At 44.0% G+C, this 19,712-nt stretch overlaps 1 protein-coding gene across 1 annotated transcript; it reads right to left on the reverse strand.

The window, feature by feature from the left end:
- Positions 1-226: 226 nt before the first annotated feature.
- SLC6A1 (solute carrier family 6 member 1) lies at positions 227-16,392 on the reverse strand (the record flags this gene model as incomplete). The annotated part of the gene is made up of 14 exons (XM_082289071.1): positions 227-331; positions 2,145-2,312; positions 3,690-3,790; positions 5,046-5,148; positions 5,628-5,759; positions 7,818-7,930; positions 9,900-10,024; positions 10,240-10,343; positions 10,461-10,595; positions 11,859-11,991; positions 12,101-12,210; positions 13,601-13,701; positions 15,082-15,213; positions 16,158-16,392. The coding sequence occupies 14 exons, from the start codon at positions 16,390-16,392 to the stop codon at positions 227-229; spliced, it is 1,797 nt and encodes a 598-aa protein (XP_082145197.1).
- Positions 16,393-19,712: the final 3,320 nt, after the last annotated feature.

Raw genomic sequence — 19,712 nt, forward strand, 5'->3', positions numbered from 1 at the left:
AAAACGCTGTCAAACATCTGAGCTCGCGACGGCTGGATCGAACCCATGGCGATTCCCTCGGAGTGGAGATGACCTTGTTGCTTTTTTTTTCTTTTTTTTTTTTTACATATTTTTTTTTTTGCCACTAGAGGTAGGTAATTATATTCTCAGACATGAATTTGTGGTCATATTCAACCATATTTTTTGTTTTTCTGGAGAAGGAGCGGTACTGGGACGATGGAGGAGTTTAGATGTAGGCTTCTTTGTTGGCGGAGTTGCTCTGTTGGGCCTGGTCTGGCCCGTTCTCAGGGTGGGTGATGTCTTCACTTGGCTGAATCATCACTTGGATGCGCTGTTCAAAGGACAACAACAAACGTGAGGCAGCCAAAAATCTGCTATTAACCTCACTCTTTTTTAAAATTATTATTATTTAAAGACAGTACTTCACAAGTGCCTGTCTCCCCAGGGACCAGCGGTGAGCCACGTCCACTGAACAGATTTCAGCTCTGTCCTGAACGCGATGGGAGGAGCTGAAAGACCCTGTGCCAAAAGCTGGATGCCAACAGGGAGCTTTCCTGGGGAAAAGAAATGAGGAGAGGCCCTGCTGTGAGCCCATGGTCCAGCACAGGGGCTGCAGTGGGCAGCTGGACACCAGAGTGATGGGAACACAGGAGCTAGAGAGTTCCTCCAAGGATGAAACAGGTGAAACAGATCTGTGTTTAAGAGAGTTTTATTCCTATCCTGTCTGTCCTCGTCCTTTTGTCCTCTCTGTTCCTGCAGCTTCTCTGCCCAGCTCACGTTCACATCTCAAAAGAGATCCCAGTTTGGCTCCTCAGAGCCTCTCGCTGGTGCAGGCTCCTCCCATCACCTAATCATTATTTCTTAATGCCTTTCAAAAATAAAACCTTAATCCACAGCAAGGCTGAGATGAGGAACTTTTACCATGGTCTCACACAACTCTGCCCAAGCAGCAGCTGTATTTTAGGGCAACGGTTCTCCTTTTGCACCTAAAAGTTTTCATAAGACCAGGGGAAATCTATTCAAAATGTTGGAGCTCAGAACAGGCGGGGGAAACAAAAAAAAAAGGCCAAAACACAGAAATTTTTTGCAGACTTCTTTAAGCCTCACTGAGTCTTTCAAAATTTGCTGAAGACAAATATTTGGATCAAGATCTGAGCATTTCATGAGGCATCACTCGTCAATTCTGCTTAAGATCATCCAGCCCTTCGCAAAGATGGCTCTGTCAGCTGATTTTAGAATATTCCAGAAGTTCTGACAAATTCTTTTTGACAGTCTTTGGTTCCCACAATCACAGAGTGTTTCAGTACTTGGGCTGGAGAACTGGCTGTGATGTACAGGGGGAGCTGGGGAGGGAAAACTGAGGAACCACCCAGACTTAAAAAGAGGTGTGGTGATTGCAGGTGGTTCCTGAAGAGTGTGTGGGACAATAACCTGGTCAGTATTTCCCACTCCTTTAGCAGCACATCACTGAGGCCCTCAGAACTGACTGAAATAAAACCTGAATCTTTTCCATGAGAATTGTCACCTCCTTTTAAAAAATGGGATGAGGAATCAGGGAGAGGCTGAGAGCCATGAGAAAAAAGCCCCTAATGTTCTTCATGAAGGGACTGCTCACAGAAATCCCTTAAATAAAGGCTAAAGGGAAGGCCCCCAAGATTTTTTGTGTCCTTCCTCCCAGCTGCAGCAGAGCAGGACAGGGCTGACTCTGAGCAGGTGACATGCAGGAGATCAAGCCTTGGATGCCATGAGGGAGATGCAGGACAGGGCCACTGAGCAAACTCCTGCAAACCCAGAGCTGGGTGGATTGTTCCCTGAGTTTGGTTCCAGCTCCCCCAGAGCATCCTCTGCCTCGATCCTGGCATCAACCAGGACAGATTTCCATATTTTGTGAACTGCTCCTCTGTTTTCTAGGTGTGAGGAGCTGGAATGCCAAGAGCTGCCAGAGCAGAGATGAGGACCCCATGGAAGGTGAGGAATCTGTTCAGCAACAGATGGCACTGACATTCTCGTGTCTTTGGGCTGGTGCTTTTAGGGTGCTTTTTGCTCAAAGCAAAATGACTGAGGGGGAAACAGATGATGGAACAGAAGTGCCCAGCAATCTTTGGTTGCACAGGCCTCAAGGTGGTGGGGACAGCCAGACTTACCTGCTTTAGGGAGCCTTTCAGGGTTAGGAACATGTATGCCATGTAGCCTGGTATCAGCACCATAGAGGACAGGGCCATGAACCAGCCAACCCCCTGGCCCCATTTTGGGAACACGTAACTCCCCATCGTCAGCGGGGTCATCTGCACAGCACTGAAGATGAACACTCCCTGCAAAAGCAGAAGGGAAGGTTTTGGATGAGATTCCCGGAGTGTTCTGGCTTCAAGAGTTTTTCTGGAGCTTCCAAAGATGCTTCTTACTGAAATGAATGTTTTTAACTCTGTATTTTCACATATAAACCTACACCTCAGATCATCCAAGTGTGCTACTGGTAGCAGTAAATTCCTTGGATAACCTGCACAGAGCCAGAGGGAAGGGGGCTGCTGGGGAAAATGGGGATCCTGGGAATAGCTGTGGACATGTACATGGTGCCACTGAGCAGCAGCACCCACGCATTGTTTTTGGGATGTTCTCCAATGGTGACCTGCAGACGTGGTGCTCCATACAGCATTCCCAGGGAAAACTCCTGTCCTGGCCTATCTCTAATGTCTAAACCAGCCAGGTTTGCTACAGTGAACCAGGAGAGAGGAAGGCTCGTTCTGGTGCCAGGCTAAAGACAGATTCCCAGAGGAGGATGCAGAGGCAGATTTTACACTAATCCGGGCTGGCCAGCACATTCTGCTGAGGACCTGACAAATCTGACCAGTTTTACAACGTTGAGCTTCTTCCTCCTGTGCTACTAAAATAAAATGAATTTCTCATGCTTTCCTGAACACTTGTTCTCAGAAAAATGAAAGCTGCGTTGATCTGGGAAGGGATGACTCGAGGAACCCTCAACTTGAAGACACTTCTGTGTCTCTTTAGTGCTCCTCATTTGCTTTTCTCTGGTTAAATACTGGGTCATGTTTAGTGGTGGCTGCTTGATTAGTTTCTTCTATTGTATGTGGGTTCAGTGTATGTGCAGTAAATTTACATTTCTTTGCTTATTCCTTCACAAGGTACTGAATGGGATTAACTGGATAAAGTTTAGGATCAGGAAAAGGCTGTCCTGTGGTTTCCAGTACAAATTCCTTGCAGAGTTTGCCAGAAAACCCACAGCAATGCAGTATAAAATGATTAAGACGTGCCACAGAATCCCAGGAGAGAACATGAGTTTAGAACCGTGCTGTGTTACCAGAAGGAATTCAGTTTACAGAATGTTGGCATTTTTGTGTATGCGGAAAATTTAGATTTTAGATCACTACATTCTATTTAAGAATACAAAAAGATAGTCAAAATTTGTTCCTTGCAGTTTTCTAGCTTTGCCAATCAAACTCTTGAGCATTTCCAGAGGTCTAATAAAAATCCTGGCTCCTCTTTTTGGGGCACAAATTTCCTCTAATGACACTGCTTTTTGTTTATTGCCTTCAATGGGATTGCTCAAATCCTTAAAAAGGGAGTGAGGTCAGAGCTACTATGAACCTGTGAGGGTGGAAATGCCAGGGCTGCAGCACCCAGGCCACCTCATTTACATCCTTTCAACCAGAGAATAAAAGTTTGCTCCTTACTGCCACGATGATAGGAGTGAAAAAGGACCAGCAGAGTTTCCACCAGATGCAGGGTCTGTATCCCACCATCTCTTGGATGTTGTCATAAAATCTATTAACACCTGGACAGAGAAATAAGAAACAGCAGAGAAATGGAATCAGCTGGAAGCTCAGTGGTTCTGAGAGGTATTGTCATAAATTATCAATGTATTTGGAATCTCCACGAAGATCCCAAGATAACTTTTCACCTGTCTGCATGGGATAAAATGTGCAAGCTCAGAAGCACCAAAAATCTCCTGTTCTCACTCTTCCACATCATAATTAATTAATTAGAGACCAGCAAACTTATTCCCATGCAAGACGAGGAACTTGCAGGTGTGAAGGTCAGATGCAAGAAACACCCTTGATCAATTTCAACTCCAAGTCGAATTAGAATGAGAAATTTAGGGTGTATTTCACAGTTATAAAAACCCCAACCCAGCCCAGCATTAACCAGCTTCATTGCAGTGCACACCATGCAGAAGTGGATCTGACATCAGAGAGGCCCTCGTGCTGCTGCTGCTCTCCATCAGCTTCCCAAAGCTGTGTCTGTCACGCATTTATAGCTCTGATTTCCTCCTGGTCACAGCCTGGAGCTGATAATTCCAAGGTGTGGCTCAAGCCCTGTATGGACCATTCATTTCAGATCCTGTGGGTCCTTTCCAGCTCAGACTAGTCTGTGATTTCTGTGGTAGTTTTGGTGTATTTTTCCATTTTCTGGATTCACCAGCAGTGCCTCTCCCCTGTCAAAGGCTGCTCCATCCGCTCAGCCCCACTAAAATCAGCAGGAAGGCCCCAGTTCTCCAGCTCTGGAGCAGCTGGAGTGCCTTGGTGACGGTGGGAGCAGCTCCTCAGAGGAGCTGACACAGCTCTGTGAATATCCCACTAATCCATTAATCCTTAGAGCCACAGACTGCTAGTCCAGGCTTCTGGATATTTTAGGGGGATTATTCCCTAACTGACCGAGGAGCCTGGCTCACTGCAGGATCCCAGAGTGAGGGAATTTCTGGAAAAACAAAATATTACAAAGCCCCAAAACCATAAAGCATTATGTACCCAACACCTCTGAAGATCCACGCTTTCCAGGGAAGAGGGACAGGAAAAGAGATGAAATTTCACATTTTTACTATTCCTGAAACACCTCAAGACTCCCAGGCCTTGGGGTAGGGTGTTTAAAAGGCAGCAGCACCTTCCACAAGCCAGCTTGGAATTATATCCATAGAAACCGAGGCCACTTCCAGTTCCACCCCCAGCACGTGCATATTCAACTGGAGATCAGAGGAGGAATTATCCTCAGGTTGGGTAAAACTTAGGGAAAAAGCCAAACATGCTGTTTACCATAGCACCAGGATATCGAGATGCACTCAAAGAATACGAGGAACAAGAGACTCATTCCGCTGGCAGAGTAGTAGTCAAAAAGCTTAAACACATAGATTCCACCCTAAAACAGAGAGGAAGGAAGCATTGAAAATAGTGCCAGGCCTCCAGCTTCAGAATGTAAGACACAAACTAGTGGTGGTGGATAGGTTAGGGGCCTATTAGTGCAAATTAATTAAAGTGGTTAAAGTCTTTTAAGGCTTGAGGTCATTGCTGACAAAATCAAGATTGCTGCTGCTTAAACCGAAAAGTTTAATTTCACTTTTTGCTCTTTGTTTAAGAATTTAATCATAATTTAATCATTAATCATCTCCCTCAAAGAGTTTACAATGCCAACATCCATCCCCAGCTGCCACTCTTTGGACTGTAAGGGTGTGGAGCTGTGCATTTTTGCACCCAGGGACCACAGGGGTTCTCCACTTGAGCTGCCAAAATCTTGGACAGCGTTGATCCCTGACATTTCAGTGATTCCTGGCTGGGTTGGGGAAGGGAGAGGCAGGGAAGATGCAGGTGCCAGGCACAGATCCCCCCTGCCAGCAGTACCTGAGTGATGTTGGACAGCCCTATCACGTAGGACACGATGCACACGAGCGCGATGAAGATCTCCCGGCGGTTGCGCAGCAGCTTGGGGAACTCGTCCACCAGGGCTGTGATGAAGCCTTCCACGGTGCAGAACTGCAAGGGAAGGGAGACATAAACCACAACAGCACAATGCAGAGCCCTGCCGTGGCAGGGTGGAGTTTTGGGGAGCAGCTTGCTGCTGGACCCCTCGCTGGCCTAAGGCTGCAGCCGTTCGACGAGAAATGAAAATTCACTTGACTGCAGTGGAAGCTCTGCTCCTGAATATCCTTGTTTCTGTCTAAAGAGATCTGTACAAAAAGATTTCCAGCTCGAGGAACACTCAAAATTCCAAGCTATGAAATGTAGCCTTCACTCTGTCAGCAGAAATTGCTCTTTTTTTGTAATAAAGATGATAAACCTACAGTTGAGGGCTTTGATCCCTCAATCCTACAAAATATGCTTCTTTTTTATGTGATTTACTCACATACATGAAAGCCAACACACAGAGAAAGTCTAACCAGATTAGTGCTTCATGGAGAAGGTTAAAGATTCTCATATGATTCTCATATGGAATAAATCAAATCTCTTTTGTATCCCCAGAAAACATTCTAGCTGAGGCCGTGTCCTCCAAATGGAAATCACAGCCACACTCCAGAATCCTTCTGCGAGCATGTATTCAGATAAATGCTGTCATTATGGTGGCTGCAATAGTGAAAACCAGAAGGTGGGTAAAGTTTTATTAATTTTCAGCAGTGCAATCAGAATTCAGCCAATGGTTACAGCTCCCGTAAATTACAGTGTATGAAATGTTCCCGTGACAGACAGAAAATGCAGAAAGCATGACAGCCTGTAGATATATATTCTTTTTAATAATATTAGACCACCTTCCTCAGCTGTTAGTTGCCTAGAGACAAGTGCTTTCAAGAATATTTTTGACCCAATTAATTTCACAGCAGTTTGCCCCCAGGTTGAGCAATAGGTTTTAATGTCAAGCCTGAAGCTCACTGAAAAACAAAGAAATAGAAAGTGTAAATTTTCAACTTTCTTTCATCTCTCGGGATAAAACGCCCTCTTGGTGTTTTTGTGTTCACAGGCTGAAGTCAGCTTGGATTTATAGAAAATGATGGATTTTCTCTCTTGCAAGACTGGTACAGTGCTAAGCCAGTACATCCCACATTCCTTTACGTGCTGGGAAGGCTGTGCTAGGAGCTGGGAGCTGCTGGTTTGCCAGCTGCAGCTGATTGCAAGTGAATTAACACATCTGGACAGGTCCCACAAAAATGATCCCACATTTCAGCAGGCAGGAGGGACTTCCCTGACCAAGCCCTCCGAGTATTCCTTGCAAAATCAGGCAGGGTGCTCTCCTCAGCGCTGGCAGTGTGGTTGTTCTCTGTATTAAAATCGGTGCTGATTAGCAAAAGCTTTTGTTGGACATAGTTATTACTGAAGGGTTTTATCCTGTGCCATGTGCTTTTTTATTTGTGTCACACTAACCATTTCTAATTATTCCGTGTCTTAATTATTTAATTGTTTTACCTAGACAGAGAATATCTTACTGGGATTTGCAAAACCCCAGGGTGGAGCCTCCTCAATCGTTTCCAGTTGTCAGACACCACCCAGAGCTTAGGTAAGGCCTGATCCAATAAAGCTGTGATCCTTTCCCTTGGGAAGTGATTTCAGAACACACCAAGACACAGAATGTCCTCAGTAATGATCCCACTGCCCCCTGAATTTAGTCCAGATACTAAAATGAAATGTGTGGTGCATCTTTTCACTCCAGTGGTGAGTCCTGAAATCACCTTTCAGAAATACCTGTGGCATCTAAACCTTGCAAAACTTATCCCAGTGTCTTCTACACAGCTGAGTGTTGCACAGATATTTTCAATATTGTGATTTAACAGGGAATATTTCGAAGGTGAGCTCCTTTTTGCCTGCAAAATAAATTTTCTGCCCATTTTTCATGCGCTTCCAAAAGTTCATGAAAGAGCAAAAGTGTCTTAGTATCAGTTTTTAACTCAGCCTTTCCTCAGTGCCTTTTATTCTTTATCTGATTATTCCAGGCACCATCCTGCACCACTTCCAGCTGGCAGTGGAGAGCACAGGGAGAGCCCAACCTCGTTCCACACCATGGCAGAAAATCTGTATTTTCCTTTGTTTTCAGCGCAGTTTTACCTGACTGTCAATGCCCAGCATGAGCAGCATGGAGAAGAAGAGTATTGCCCACAAAGGGGAGATGGGCAACTGTGTCACCGCTTCTGGGTACGCCAGAAATGCCAGTCCAGGGCCTGGGAGGGCAAACAGGAGACAAAACATCAGTGGGGTGGGTCAGGGCTGGGATTCTCTGCTGCTGCTGCTGCGGTTTGAGGTTGGTTTGGACAGCTCTGGATGCAGCACCCGAGCAGGGATTTCAGCTGTTCAGTGCTTGCTGACCATGAGGGCACTGCAAGGACCTGGTTTTTAAAATGAACCAGCCAAAAGCAAAAAAACCACCCCAAAATCCCCCAAACCTAACCAACCAGAATTCTGTGTGCAGCTGAGAAGCTGCTCCTGAGAGACCCCTTGGCATAGCCAAGGCAGGAATGTTATCCTTGGCTAGGGTTACGTCTGCAGGCGCTGCTCAGCTCTCTCTCCCCTCAAGCAGTTATTGACAGCTGCCATCCTCTGCTGGGTGCCGCTCAGAAGAGAAACAGAGAGAGCTCAGAAAGGGAGAAGACACTTCCCAGCATTTCCAGCATTCACATTTGCTGGTCCCTTCCATTCATTCTCTCAAAATAACACCTTTTAATAAACTCCAAAGTTGTGGACGGCCAAACTCTTTTTTCTTCTTGCTAACTGCTGATGGGGGGCATGGTGTTGGAAGGAGGATATTAATTCTTATTTAAAAGGAGGTTTTTTTGTTCTCATGGCATAGCTGGATGTCAGGGTCAGAGGGAAAACTGCAGGAACTTTAATAAACACAGAAGTAAAGCTCAGGTGCTTCACCTAAGGAGTGTCCCTGACTTTTCAGTTTTCATTAACATTCTGTCAGTGACAAGCGCTTGGTCACAGCTCTCAAACCAGTGGAGCAAGGGCTGGCATCAACACCTGGGTTGTCAAAGCCTAATGAGGATTTTGAAGCGATTAATTGCTAGCAAGAGCAGCTATGATTGGAAAGCAGTTCAGAAAGCATTCCAAATAGCAGTGCTAAAAGCAAAATAAACCTCAGATAAATATGTTAATTTTACCCTGTTACACATTCCACAGAAATGCAGCTACACTTTTTAATAATTCCATTTGTTTTATAAAGCTGTATAAAAGATGGCAAAAAAACCTCTCATGGTGGTAAAATCTGGCACCAGCCTCCAAGCTTGCTAGGAGAAATAAAAGCCTTAATTAAAAGGTCAAATTTTCAAATTTCCTTTGCAATTAGCGGTCATGGGCATCTTTCAGAGGTCTCTTATCAAATGTACTTATTATGATGTAAAAATATTGTCCTGTTTGCAGGTGTAGCCTTTACATAACTCTATCCATATCAAACACATAAATCCTAAAAGCTTATTTCACACCCCACTGCCTTTCCAGAGCAGCTTTTAACAGCAGTGCCTGCCGTCATCCTTTTGCACCCAATCTCTTTGTATGTGCAATTTATTGGAGATTAACTTTAGGGCTTAAATTCCCCACTTTTCTAACTAAGGAAATACCTCAGTGGGTTGTGTTTGCTAATACAGTTATCCAGATTTTGTCCACCAGTGAGTTCCAACCAAGCTTTGAGTTATGAGATCCCTCCCTGTGGCCAGAACTGCTAAGTGAGTATCTGGTGCACCAGCTGGGTTAGGGCAACCATCTGCTCTGCTGCTTTGAGCTTTTTCATCTGGAAGGCAGACAAGAAACTGCAAGGAATAACAGAATCCTCCCATGGACGTCTCCCTGCCCTAAATAAAATGACTTTCATGATAGAGGGTCACCTGAAATAGGTGTAGGTCTGAACAGGTGAGAAATGGTTCTGCCTCGAGGGGCTTAACCTCAAGAAATGGGAAAAGGAATTAAAAACCCAACTGAATTGGGAAATATTAACTAAAAACCACCCCATAATGATCTATAGTGACCAGCATTCCTCCTGCTCTGCCTGGAGAGGCTTGGGACAACGCTCTGCCTTTTGGAGACTGAAGGGACAGGGAGCTGAGGAGCTCTGAGGAGGGGTTTTGAGCAGCTGCAGGAACAACCTACAAGCAAAAAATAACTGATGCACAGCTTAGAGGAAAAGATATCGGATACCTGATGCTGCAACATCTGCAATAGGCCTCTTTGTGACATTAGCCATGAATCCCACAATGGAGAAGATGACAAAGCCAGCAAACATGCTCGTGCATGAGTTTATGCAGCACACTATGATGGAGTCCCTGAAACAAAGGGAAGGGGCTTTAAGCAGCAGGGAAAACAAATGTTCATCCTTTGTCCCACTGGTGTAAATGCAGTTACACATCTCACCCCCAGCCAGATAGAACACTTAATATTCAACACTAAACTTTATTTTAATTATCTGTACGCAGAGACAGAGCTCAGCTCCAGCTGAGACAGGCAAGTGCCACTGCAATATGTGCAGTCATCTGCTTACCTGTAAACATTATTGTGGAAAGGGTTGTAACTTCCAAGGGCAATCAGTGAACCAAGACCCAAACCGTAGGAGAAGAAAATCTGTGTGGCAGCATCCAGCCAAACCTGATTGCAGGAAACAATTTTTTTAAAAATCTGTTTCTGCACTTGAGGAGCAGGTGATATGTCTGAAAGGGGAACAGTTAGGAGTGAAACTTTTGTTTACCAGGATGCAATATTTACCTCAGAGTCTGAAAGCTTACTGAAGTTGGGAGTTATATAGAATAAAATGCCTTCCTTTGCTCCAGGCAGTGTTACACCACGGAAGAACAAGATAAGCAGCATAACATAGGGATAAGTAGCAGAGAAATATACCACCTGATGTGAAGAAACAAGACAGTGTAAGTGGGAAAGGAAGAATGATCAAAAATATTTGCTCCCTGAAAATACTCTAGCAGCAACTGAGGATGGCTCTTAAAATTGAGGCATTTATCAATGGCGAAACTTGGGGAATTCTACAGCAGAATTCCCTAAACTCCAGGTCTGAAGGCAGGTGGCTGTTGCCTATTTTTCTGCAAAGGGAATAGAGTGGACTAGGATATTTTCACACTTTTTTTTTTTTTTTTGTATTTAACACAGGGAAGTCCCAAAAGCACAAGGATCATGGCACCAGGATCCTGCTCATAAAACATCTGGCAGTTTATTTTTCCCACTCTCTCCTCCTCTGTATTACAGGCTCCTATTTCTTGCCTTTCCAAAAGTCCCATAAAAAACCCATTCTGAAGTTAGACTCAGCCCTCTTCTTGCCACGTACTTTGGAGGCAGGAGAAATAAAATGGTTTGCTCTGAGCTCAGCTAAGCCCTGTTCAACACACAGTTTGAAGTGGGTCATAGCTACAACCTCTTGTCAAAAGCTAACAATCCATTCCTTCAGTGTGAAGAAATCCCAGCCCCCTGCACCAGACCTGAGATCTTCTAACCCAACCCTTCAGCTGACACCAAGCCCCGTTGCTGTGGCTTTTCATTTCCCTAGGATTTCTTCCAAGAGGGAAAGGCACGAGCCAATGCCAAGTGTTGCTGCCCTTTCATTCAGAAAGGTCTCTCAATAATTTCCTTTAATCGAGTAGGAAATCCTAATTTGCACTCACAGCCAGCCAGATCCCAGGAAGCACAGCATGAAATCCTCTGGGACAACCTCAAATGTTTCCCAGTCAGCGTGAGGGGAGGAGGGAGCAGCTCGTCCCAACACTTCCTTATGTATCCAAGCCCAGCAAGAGCTGCGCAATAAATGCACAATTCTTGCTGGAGCCAAACCACTTCATCCTCACCCTATTGCTGTCCAAACCAGCTGAAATATTCATCCCAGGAACAAGCAGGAATATTTTTAGCTGATTTTATACCTGGCCAAGCCAAGAAGCCTGTAAGTGAAGCCTTTAAGGCTGTGGTCTGACCTGGCTACAGAGGAGCCAGCTCTTTCAAAAACATGGGGCTGCACCAATCCGAGGAAATACAAATAAAACACTTCACAGCGCTGTGCCAGCCAAACTGCCCCCAGTGCCTCTTACCTCAGGAATTTTCAGAATATTTGAGCAAAATGGGCATTTTTAATTGAAAGGGATTTACAGTACTTTTTAATCTTACCTTTCCAGTCCAGCCTACCCCCTTCCAGATACAAAAATACACCAGAATCCAGGCAATTGCCAGGGTGATTGCCAGTGGCCATCGGATTTGCCCCGGCTTTTCCAAGCCGTCGGTCATTTGGTGCATGTTGCGTCTGCAACGAGCCAGAACGGGGCATTTGGCATTCAGGAGATAAAACAGGAAGGGTAACAAGGTGATCCTTGAGCATGCACGGGAAGAAGAGAGGAAAATGCTGAGCTTACTCCCAGAATTCCACCACGGCACTTGTCATGTTGGTGGTGTTTGCTAAGGTGTAGTTGGAGAAGCAGCGGTCGGTGTTCCAGGGGTTCTCACAGTGTTTCCAAGGGAGGGTCTGGTGAAGGAACAGAACCAAACACCTGAAGTCAAACACTTTTTAAGCAATCTTGACCTCAGGTATTGCTCTCTTTGCTAGAACTGACAGCTGAGTGCAGAACTAAAGCACCTGGAGCTCTGCAGACATTGATCTCCCTGGGGTAAAAGTTATTTAACTTCCTATCAGCTGTGGGAGGCAGATGTGGAAATATTCCTCCTTTTCTTTAACATAGCAGCCCAAATGCTCTGCATTCAATACACTCACCATGAGAGTATACTGAAACACAGACAGGACCTCCTGGAGGTCCTGGTACCTCTTGTTGAACACAATATAATAAAGTTGTGATGGTTATTGATCAGAGATTTTCACTTTCCCCTCAGGTCAGGGGAAAGTAATTAGAAAAAAGTAACACTTCTGTTTGCTACGTGCATGTTCTGCATGTGTCCACTGCATCTTTCAGAAGTTCTGAAGAGCAGAACCTGTTTCTGATGATACCCATTAGAATGAGCCTCATTTGCATACAACTTAGAGATCCTCCCCATGGCAATTGTTGGAAAATCCTCTCACAGAACTGTTGTATCAGGGCGCTGCCTGCTTTATACACAAGGATAAGAGGCTTCAAGGAAATTAGAAGTCAATATTCATTTAACATGGGCCACAGAAAACACTTCCAGACTCTGCCTGACCTTTCACATCAATTACAATTCTGAGGGTAACAAAGAAGAAATGGTCAAGTCACTCCCAGACTAATTAATGCAAATTTGGTCAAGGGAAAATTCTTTAAAGCCAAGAACAAGCCAGCATAAACAAAATGTATAGAAGAGACAATTGAACAATGATGCATTAATTATTGAGACTTATGTAAGGATGCTTCTTCAGATGGCCAAGCCCCACAAATCAGACGAGACTTAGCTGATGAATCACCCTTGAGGGGGGAAAAAAGGCAGCTAAAAATAAAGTAAACAGGAAAGAAAACAAAGCAAAAATAACAACAATGAATGGAAGTTCAGAGCTAATCAAATCAGAGACCTTCCATTCCATGGGGCTTTTTTTAATCCTCCATCATTAAACCACATTGATAAATGATACTATTTTCCAAAGAACTCATGTTTGTGTGGCTGCTATTGAAGAAAAAAATGATAATTAGTTGTTGTTGTACACTAGAATTTTTCTTGGGGGAGTGACTGGCCTGTAGGCTCACAGTTTTCTGTTCTAAATCTCTTGTGGAGAAAAAGAAAAATTAAAAGGGATTTTTACAAAATAGTTTTTCTTCAGTAAGGATGGCTTATCCCACTGTGCATGCTGTGTTAACCTCACACATCTACACTGAGGCAGATTAGTGACTTATCCATATTTTGCTTGGCTGTACACTCAACAAACAATTCCCCATCCCCTGACACACACTTACAGTGGTAAAGGAATTATACAGGTAGTATATGGCCCACGAAATAATCACAATGTAGTAAATATTTAGCCAAAAGGACAGGACTGCAGCAGCCAGTCCCACACCTGTAAGGAAAACAAAGAGAAATGAAACAAGGGAACTTTCAGCTGCAGTTCAGAGCAAACACAACACATGGGGCAGGCACCACTCAGGAAATGTTGTAGAAGTGAGGATTTCAGAAGTGCCATTACACAAAGGTCAATATTTGGGTGATGGCTCAGTCACCCATGAATTCACTGCCAGTGTTCAGCTCCCTGTGTGGTGCAGTCCCACCTGCTGCTGCTGCTGCTGCTGAGAGTTCCCTGGCATGTTTAACTTGCAGGAAAAAGAGCCAAATCAGCTCATTCTCTGCAACATCAGCCCCACAGGACCTTGTGGCAGATGCACACACAGTGAGAATGTGTTCAGAGGCATTTAGGACACGGGTCAGAGTGCCTGGTGCTCAGCACAGGGCTGTTATGACAGACTAAAGGAACGTCAGGGTTGCACGATGAGGCTGCCTCATCTTCTGCTCCACATGGACACTCCAGGGGTGTTCTAAACTATCCAGGACAGTTGTTCCACAGCCCTGAGCGGGAGGAAGTGCTCACAATAACCAGTAAAATGCAGAGCAAGGTTGTACCAACCCCTACCAACAGCAGCAACTCGAGCACAAACCCTTCTCTGTGAGAGACAATTTCATCTCTCTGGGTTTTCCTAGATTTTCTGCTAAATCTCCCAGAGCAAAATTCAATCCCAACAAACTTTCAGCTCACCCTGTGCTAATTGCCAGCCCTACTGTGTGAGGTGATTTGTAACACCATGTGCAGCTCTGCTGGGCCAGAACTCAGCTCGGGATCTTGGGAGTGTCAAAGGATTTGGGATTAGAAGGGTGAAAAGCATCGTTTGAGAGGTTTGTGGATCTGTGCAGAATCGGGATTAAAACCCCGGGGTTCTGGCAATCAGACCGCAAACTCAAAGTCTGAGTGTGGAGTGAGCTTGTCTTAAGGAATTCAGCATGAAATTGCCAAAGGTGTCTGGCTTTTGAGTTTCAGGGTTTTTTTTAAAAACCAGGAGATACCAACCTCTCTGAGCTCAGACAAATTTACCAAAGTTCACCAAATTTCTGTGAACAGTTCCATACCTGCTCACACAACTACTGCTGGATATGCTATTTTCAACAGTCTTTATACATTTCTACAAAAAAACCCTAAAAGTTTTTGAAGTTCAAAAATAAGTTTGTTGAGATTCTAATGCCTAAATCTTGCTATTTTTAATGAAGAATAAAGTATATAGCCTGGCATGTTTCAAAATCGTCAGTTACACTTCAGAAAATCAGTGTTTTCCCTAGAAAAATCATGGTTTAAATAGAAGTGAAAGGCATCAAGAAACATTCTTGCCCCAGCACTTTGTGGAACTTCTGCAATATGGGAACAGGTGAGGAATAATTTGAATCCGTACTGTACCTTTGAACATTGGAGCAAGCTTCCACACTCCAAGGCCTCCTATAGATGTATACTGACCAAGGGAACACTCCAAAAGGAACAGTGGAACTCCAGCAAAAATTAAAGTTAGAAAATAGGGAATCAGGAATGCACCTAAAAAGAAGTTTTTAAAAAGTCTGTTACAGCAGGGAAAAACACGGCTGAATTTCCACTGTTTCCATCCCTGTCACACATGAAAAGAAACCCACAGGTTTTTCTTCTCTCAGATATAACTTTTAAAAAATATTAGTGGAAATCACACAAGCACTTCTGAACCAGCAGCCCAAGAGGTGAAAATAGGAGGAAAAACTTATCTCCCCATCGTTTAAATATTTTCTGTTGAAGTAAAAAGCTGAGATCCAAAAACCTGTGGGCTTTGTTGCCTTCATCTCTCATGGAAAGCACAAAAGCTTGAACCAACCCTGGCTGCTTTCCAGCTGGAGCCAGCCTTTTATGGGGAGCTCAGAGTCAGTTGCAAACCCTATGAAATCCTCTCAAAACTCAGCCTAAAAGAGAGGGATCTGCAGGGTTGGATGAAGGGCATGGTGCTTTAGTTCTGCTCTGATACTTTATGGTCTTTTAAGTTCAACTGCCAGCTAGGAGTTAGAATAAACTTCAGGGCAGAGCTCAGAGCAGAGCTCCACACTCCAAAATGGCTCTGAACCTCCTGGAAAAGTGGAAAACAAAAAAAACCTCCAAAAAACTGAGAAACCAAAAAAACCAAACGAAACCAACAACAACAAAATCCCCCAAAAAACCAAACCAAAAATTGGGAAAAAAACCCCAAACCAAAAACACCACAGCAAACAAACAAAAAACAAAACCCCAAAATCCCTCCAAAACCAAACCAAACCAACCAACCAACAAAAAGGAAAAAAACAAAAAACCCCAAAAAACCCTAAAAAAAAATCCCCCAACCCCCCAAAAAACCAACAAAAAAACCCCCAACCAAAACCAGCTATATGTATGAAAAAGTTATTAAAGCCAAGTTTTGATTTGTTGGTCATTTTCTGGTGACTCAACACACCAACCGAGCCATAAGGACACAGCAAACGTACCTCCACCGTTCTTGCCACACAGGTACGGAAATCTCCACACATTCCCTAAGCCAATGGCATAACCTACACAGGACATAAGAAAGTCAAATTTCCCTTTCCACGTGTCTCGGTCTGGAAGGTCCGTCTTCTTCTTCTGCACTTTTACTACCAAGGTTTTGGGCTTGTCGTTGGTGATGGAGGCGTCGACCTCGGTGGAGATCTGGCCGTCCGCCACTTTGGTGCCGTTGGTGGCCATGTCTCTGGGCTTGGCTGGCGAGGCTCTGGCGGCGGCCGGGCGGGAGATTTCAGCACCAGTCCACGTGGACAGCAGCTTTGCGGCTCGTGGCGATCCACGCGGGAGCGACGGCGACGGCAGGGACAGCCCCGAGAGCCGGGACACGGAGCCTCAGCGGGGACCGGAGCCACCTGCGAGACACGGGGACACCTCAGACACTCCCACCGAGCCGAGGCCTCGTGGAAGGGCTTGGCTCTGCTCTAGGGATTTGTTCTCGACCCAACACGAAGCAGGGTTGAATCAGCACAGTGTTGGAATTGTAAAAAGAGGAAAGGCCCGGGCTCTGGCAGGGGGAGGAAATTGCAGTCCAAAACCAATGTGGTTGATAAGAGCAAAACTCCATTTATTAGCAATCCAGAGGCACTTATATAGCATACCAGCTTGTTAACTCTTAAGTGGCTTAAAACTTTTCAAGGCGAATTTCTACTTCTACCTAATTGGACTTACATTGGCAAGCTTCTACAGTTATGTCATGATTAAAAGAATTCAGAGTTTACCTCCACTTCTCTGGGTCTTATCTACACAGCTGCAAATCTTCAAACTCCCTCTTTGTTCCCAGCCCTGTTTTTTCTTCACACAAGAATTTTCTCATGGAGAGTTTTTCTCACACACAGGCCTTTTGCTTACAGGCCTATTGCTACAGTTCTTTTATTGATCCCATAATTCTATCAATGATCCATGCCCCTGATCCTTTAATAATTGCAACAGCACAGTCCCTCCAAAACAATCTCTAAGATCCGCTGATTATATTTTTCCCCTGTAGATCTCTAATGAGTCTACAGAGGAAAGATTTAAAAAAAAAAAATCAAGAAATAGCAGTTGCCACTTTTAATAGTGGATTAATACTAAATTTAGAATGTTCACTATTAACCAAAACAATCTCCAAGATCCACTTCTTATAATTTTCCCTATAGACCTCTTATGAGTCTACAGAAAGAATTAAAAAAAAAAAAAAAATCAATAGCAGTTGCCACCTTTAATAGTGGATTAATACTGAATTTAGAACGCTCATTATTAACCAAAACAATCTCCAAGACTCACTTATTATCATCTTTCCTACAGACCTCCTATGAGTCTGCACAAAAAAGAATTGAAAAAAACACCAATCAAGAAGTAGCAGTTGCCACCTTTAATAGTGGCTTCACAGTGAATTTAGAAAGTTCACTATTAATCCAAAACAATCTCCAAGACCCACTTATTATATTTTGTCCCTATAGATCTCTAATGAGTCTACACAAAAAAGAATTTAAAAAAAACAACCAAGAAATTGCAGTTGCCACCTTTTATAGTGGATTAATACTGAATTTAAAATGTTCTCTATTAACCAAAACAATCTCCAAGACCCACTTATGATACTTTTCCCTATAGATCTGAGTCTCCAGAAAGAATTAAAAAAAAAATAAATCAAGGAATAGCAGTTGCCACCTTTAATAGTGGATTAATACTAAATTTGGAATGTTCAGTATAAACCAAAACAATCTCCAAGACACACTGATTACATTTTGTCCCTACAGACCTCTACAGAGGACTACAGAAAGAAATTAAAGAAAAATAAATCAAGGAATAGCAGTTGCCACCTTTAATAGTGGATTAATAGTGAATTTAGAAAGTTCTTATCTAAAACACCTTTCTCTCAAGTGCTCCCAAAGGAATTAAACAATAAACCAGATCAAGCAACGGGACTTAATCCTGGGTAACGATGTCAAGTTTTGCATGCAGTTATAATTAGCTGTTAATGTAAGACGAATGTTTCACGAAGCTGAAATGATAAGCACAGTAAGATGAGAGCCTGCAAGGATCACCCCTCAGTTCCTGTTTCCAACCACTTGTGGCCTTTTTAAAAGACCATTTTTCTCACTATGTACAGTTTCAAAATCTAAATGAAAGAATAATCAAGGAAGCAAACATGGATTATGAAAAATGACCTGGTGTGTTTCAGCCAACTCTGAAGTGCTTGTGGCTCCCACAAACTTCCACAGCTCTGCTTCAGCTGGAAAAAACACACTGAAATAATGCTTTTCATGTCTTCTGTGACCCATCCACAATCAATTTATTGTCTATTTTCCCTTGATAACTCCTTTTACCACACGTCAGACCAGTGCTCAAACCAGAGGCTCCAACACATGAAACATTTGCCAGGGTGAAGCTGCACCCTGTGCTGGTAGCACCGGGCATGAGGTCAGGCAGAGATCAACAATAATTCTATTTACAGACTTGTATAAAAGAGGATTGGGGTTATTAGCCATTCACTTCTAATGGAAAATTATATAAAATAATATAAATAAAATTACAATTGAATTATATAATGAATATAATAATATAAATAAACATAAAATGTGTAAAGGCTGTGCTTTTCTTCAACTTCTCATTTTAGATCACTGCATGATCATAGTGCTTATTAAAAAGCCACATCCAACTATTAAAAAGAAAGCTTTTGGTTGGAAGCTGTAGAAGAATCAGCTGTAGGTGTGGTTGGGGTGAGGAGAGAACAAGGATGGTGCTTGTAACCTTCCTTCCTCTCCGTTCCACTTCAAGATGGGACTCAGAGAGGGAAAATCCATCTCTGCCTACACCCTCACAAGTCCTTCTGTGAGCAAATATCTCCCTTCACAAAGCAGTGGACCGAGTTTTCCACATCCCAACGCAAGCCTGTCCAGTCTCCTGTACCAAACCCACCCTTCCTGGCTGTGCTCAGCGTTCCAGGCAGTCCGGGCAGTGCACTCCCTGATGCAGGAGGAAACAGGGATAATTGTGATGGCAAAAGGGGGCTCCTGTTGGGACGCTGAACTGGGAGGACCCCAGAACTAGGACCTGCCCAGCTGCAGGGCCATCCATGGGTGGCTGGAGCCAGCTCCAGGGTGCAGCCCCAGATGTGCAGTTTGCCAGCTCCATCTGCTGCTCAGCAGCCAGAACTGAACGTGGCTCTTCTCAGCCAGTGCAGCCTGGATGGAAAAAAACCCATCAGGGTGTCCTGGTACTTCACAAACAGTCCTGCACTAGATTAGATTTGTTGTTGTTGTTGCAATTGGTGTTTGGGCTGGGCTTTGTCATCAGCAGAGCTTCCAAGTATTGGAAGAGACTGAGTGTGTTCAGGATGAGTGGAAAAAAAGAAAAACAAACCCAAACCACCATAAAATCCCCCTCCAACAACCCAACAGTGCAGGGAGAGATCTATATGTACATCTCGTTTGGTTCATAATGAAGGAGAAATTCCTGCTCCCAGCTGGCACCAGTGATCTGGGCTGAGTCAGAAGGGAGCAACCAAGCCAGGAGGAACATGG

Source organism: Coloeus monedula, assembly GCF_965178545.1.
Source record: "Coloeus monedula genome assembly, chromosome: 11".
Classification (NCBI taxonomy): Eukaryota; Metazoa; Chordata; class Aves; order Passeriformes; family Corvidae; genus Coloeus; species Coloeus monedula.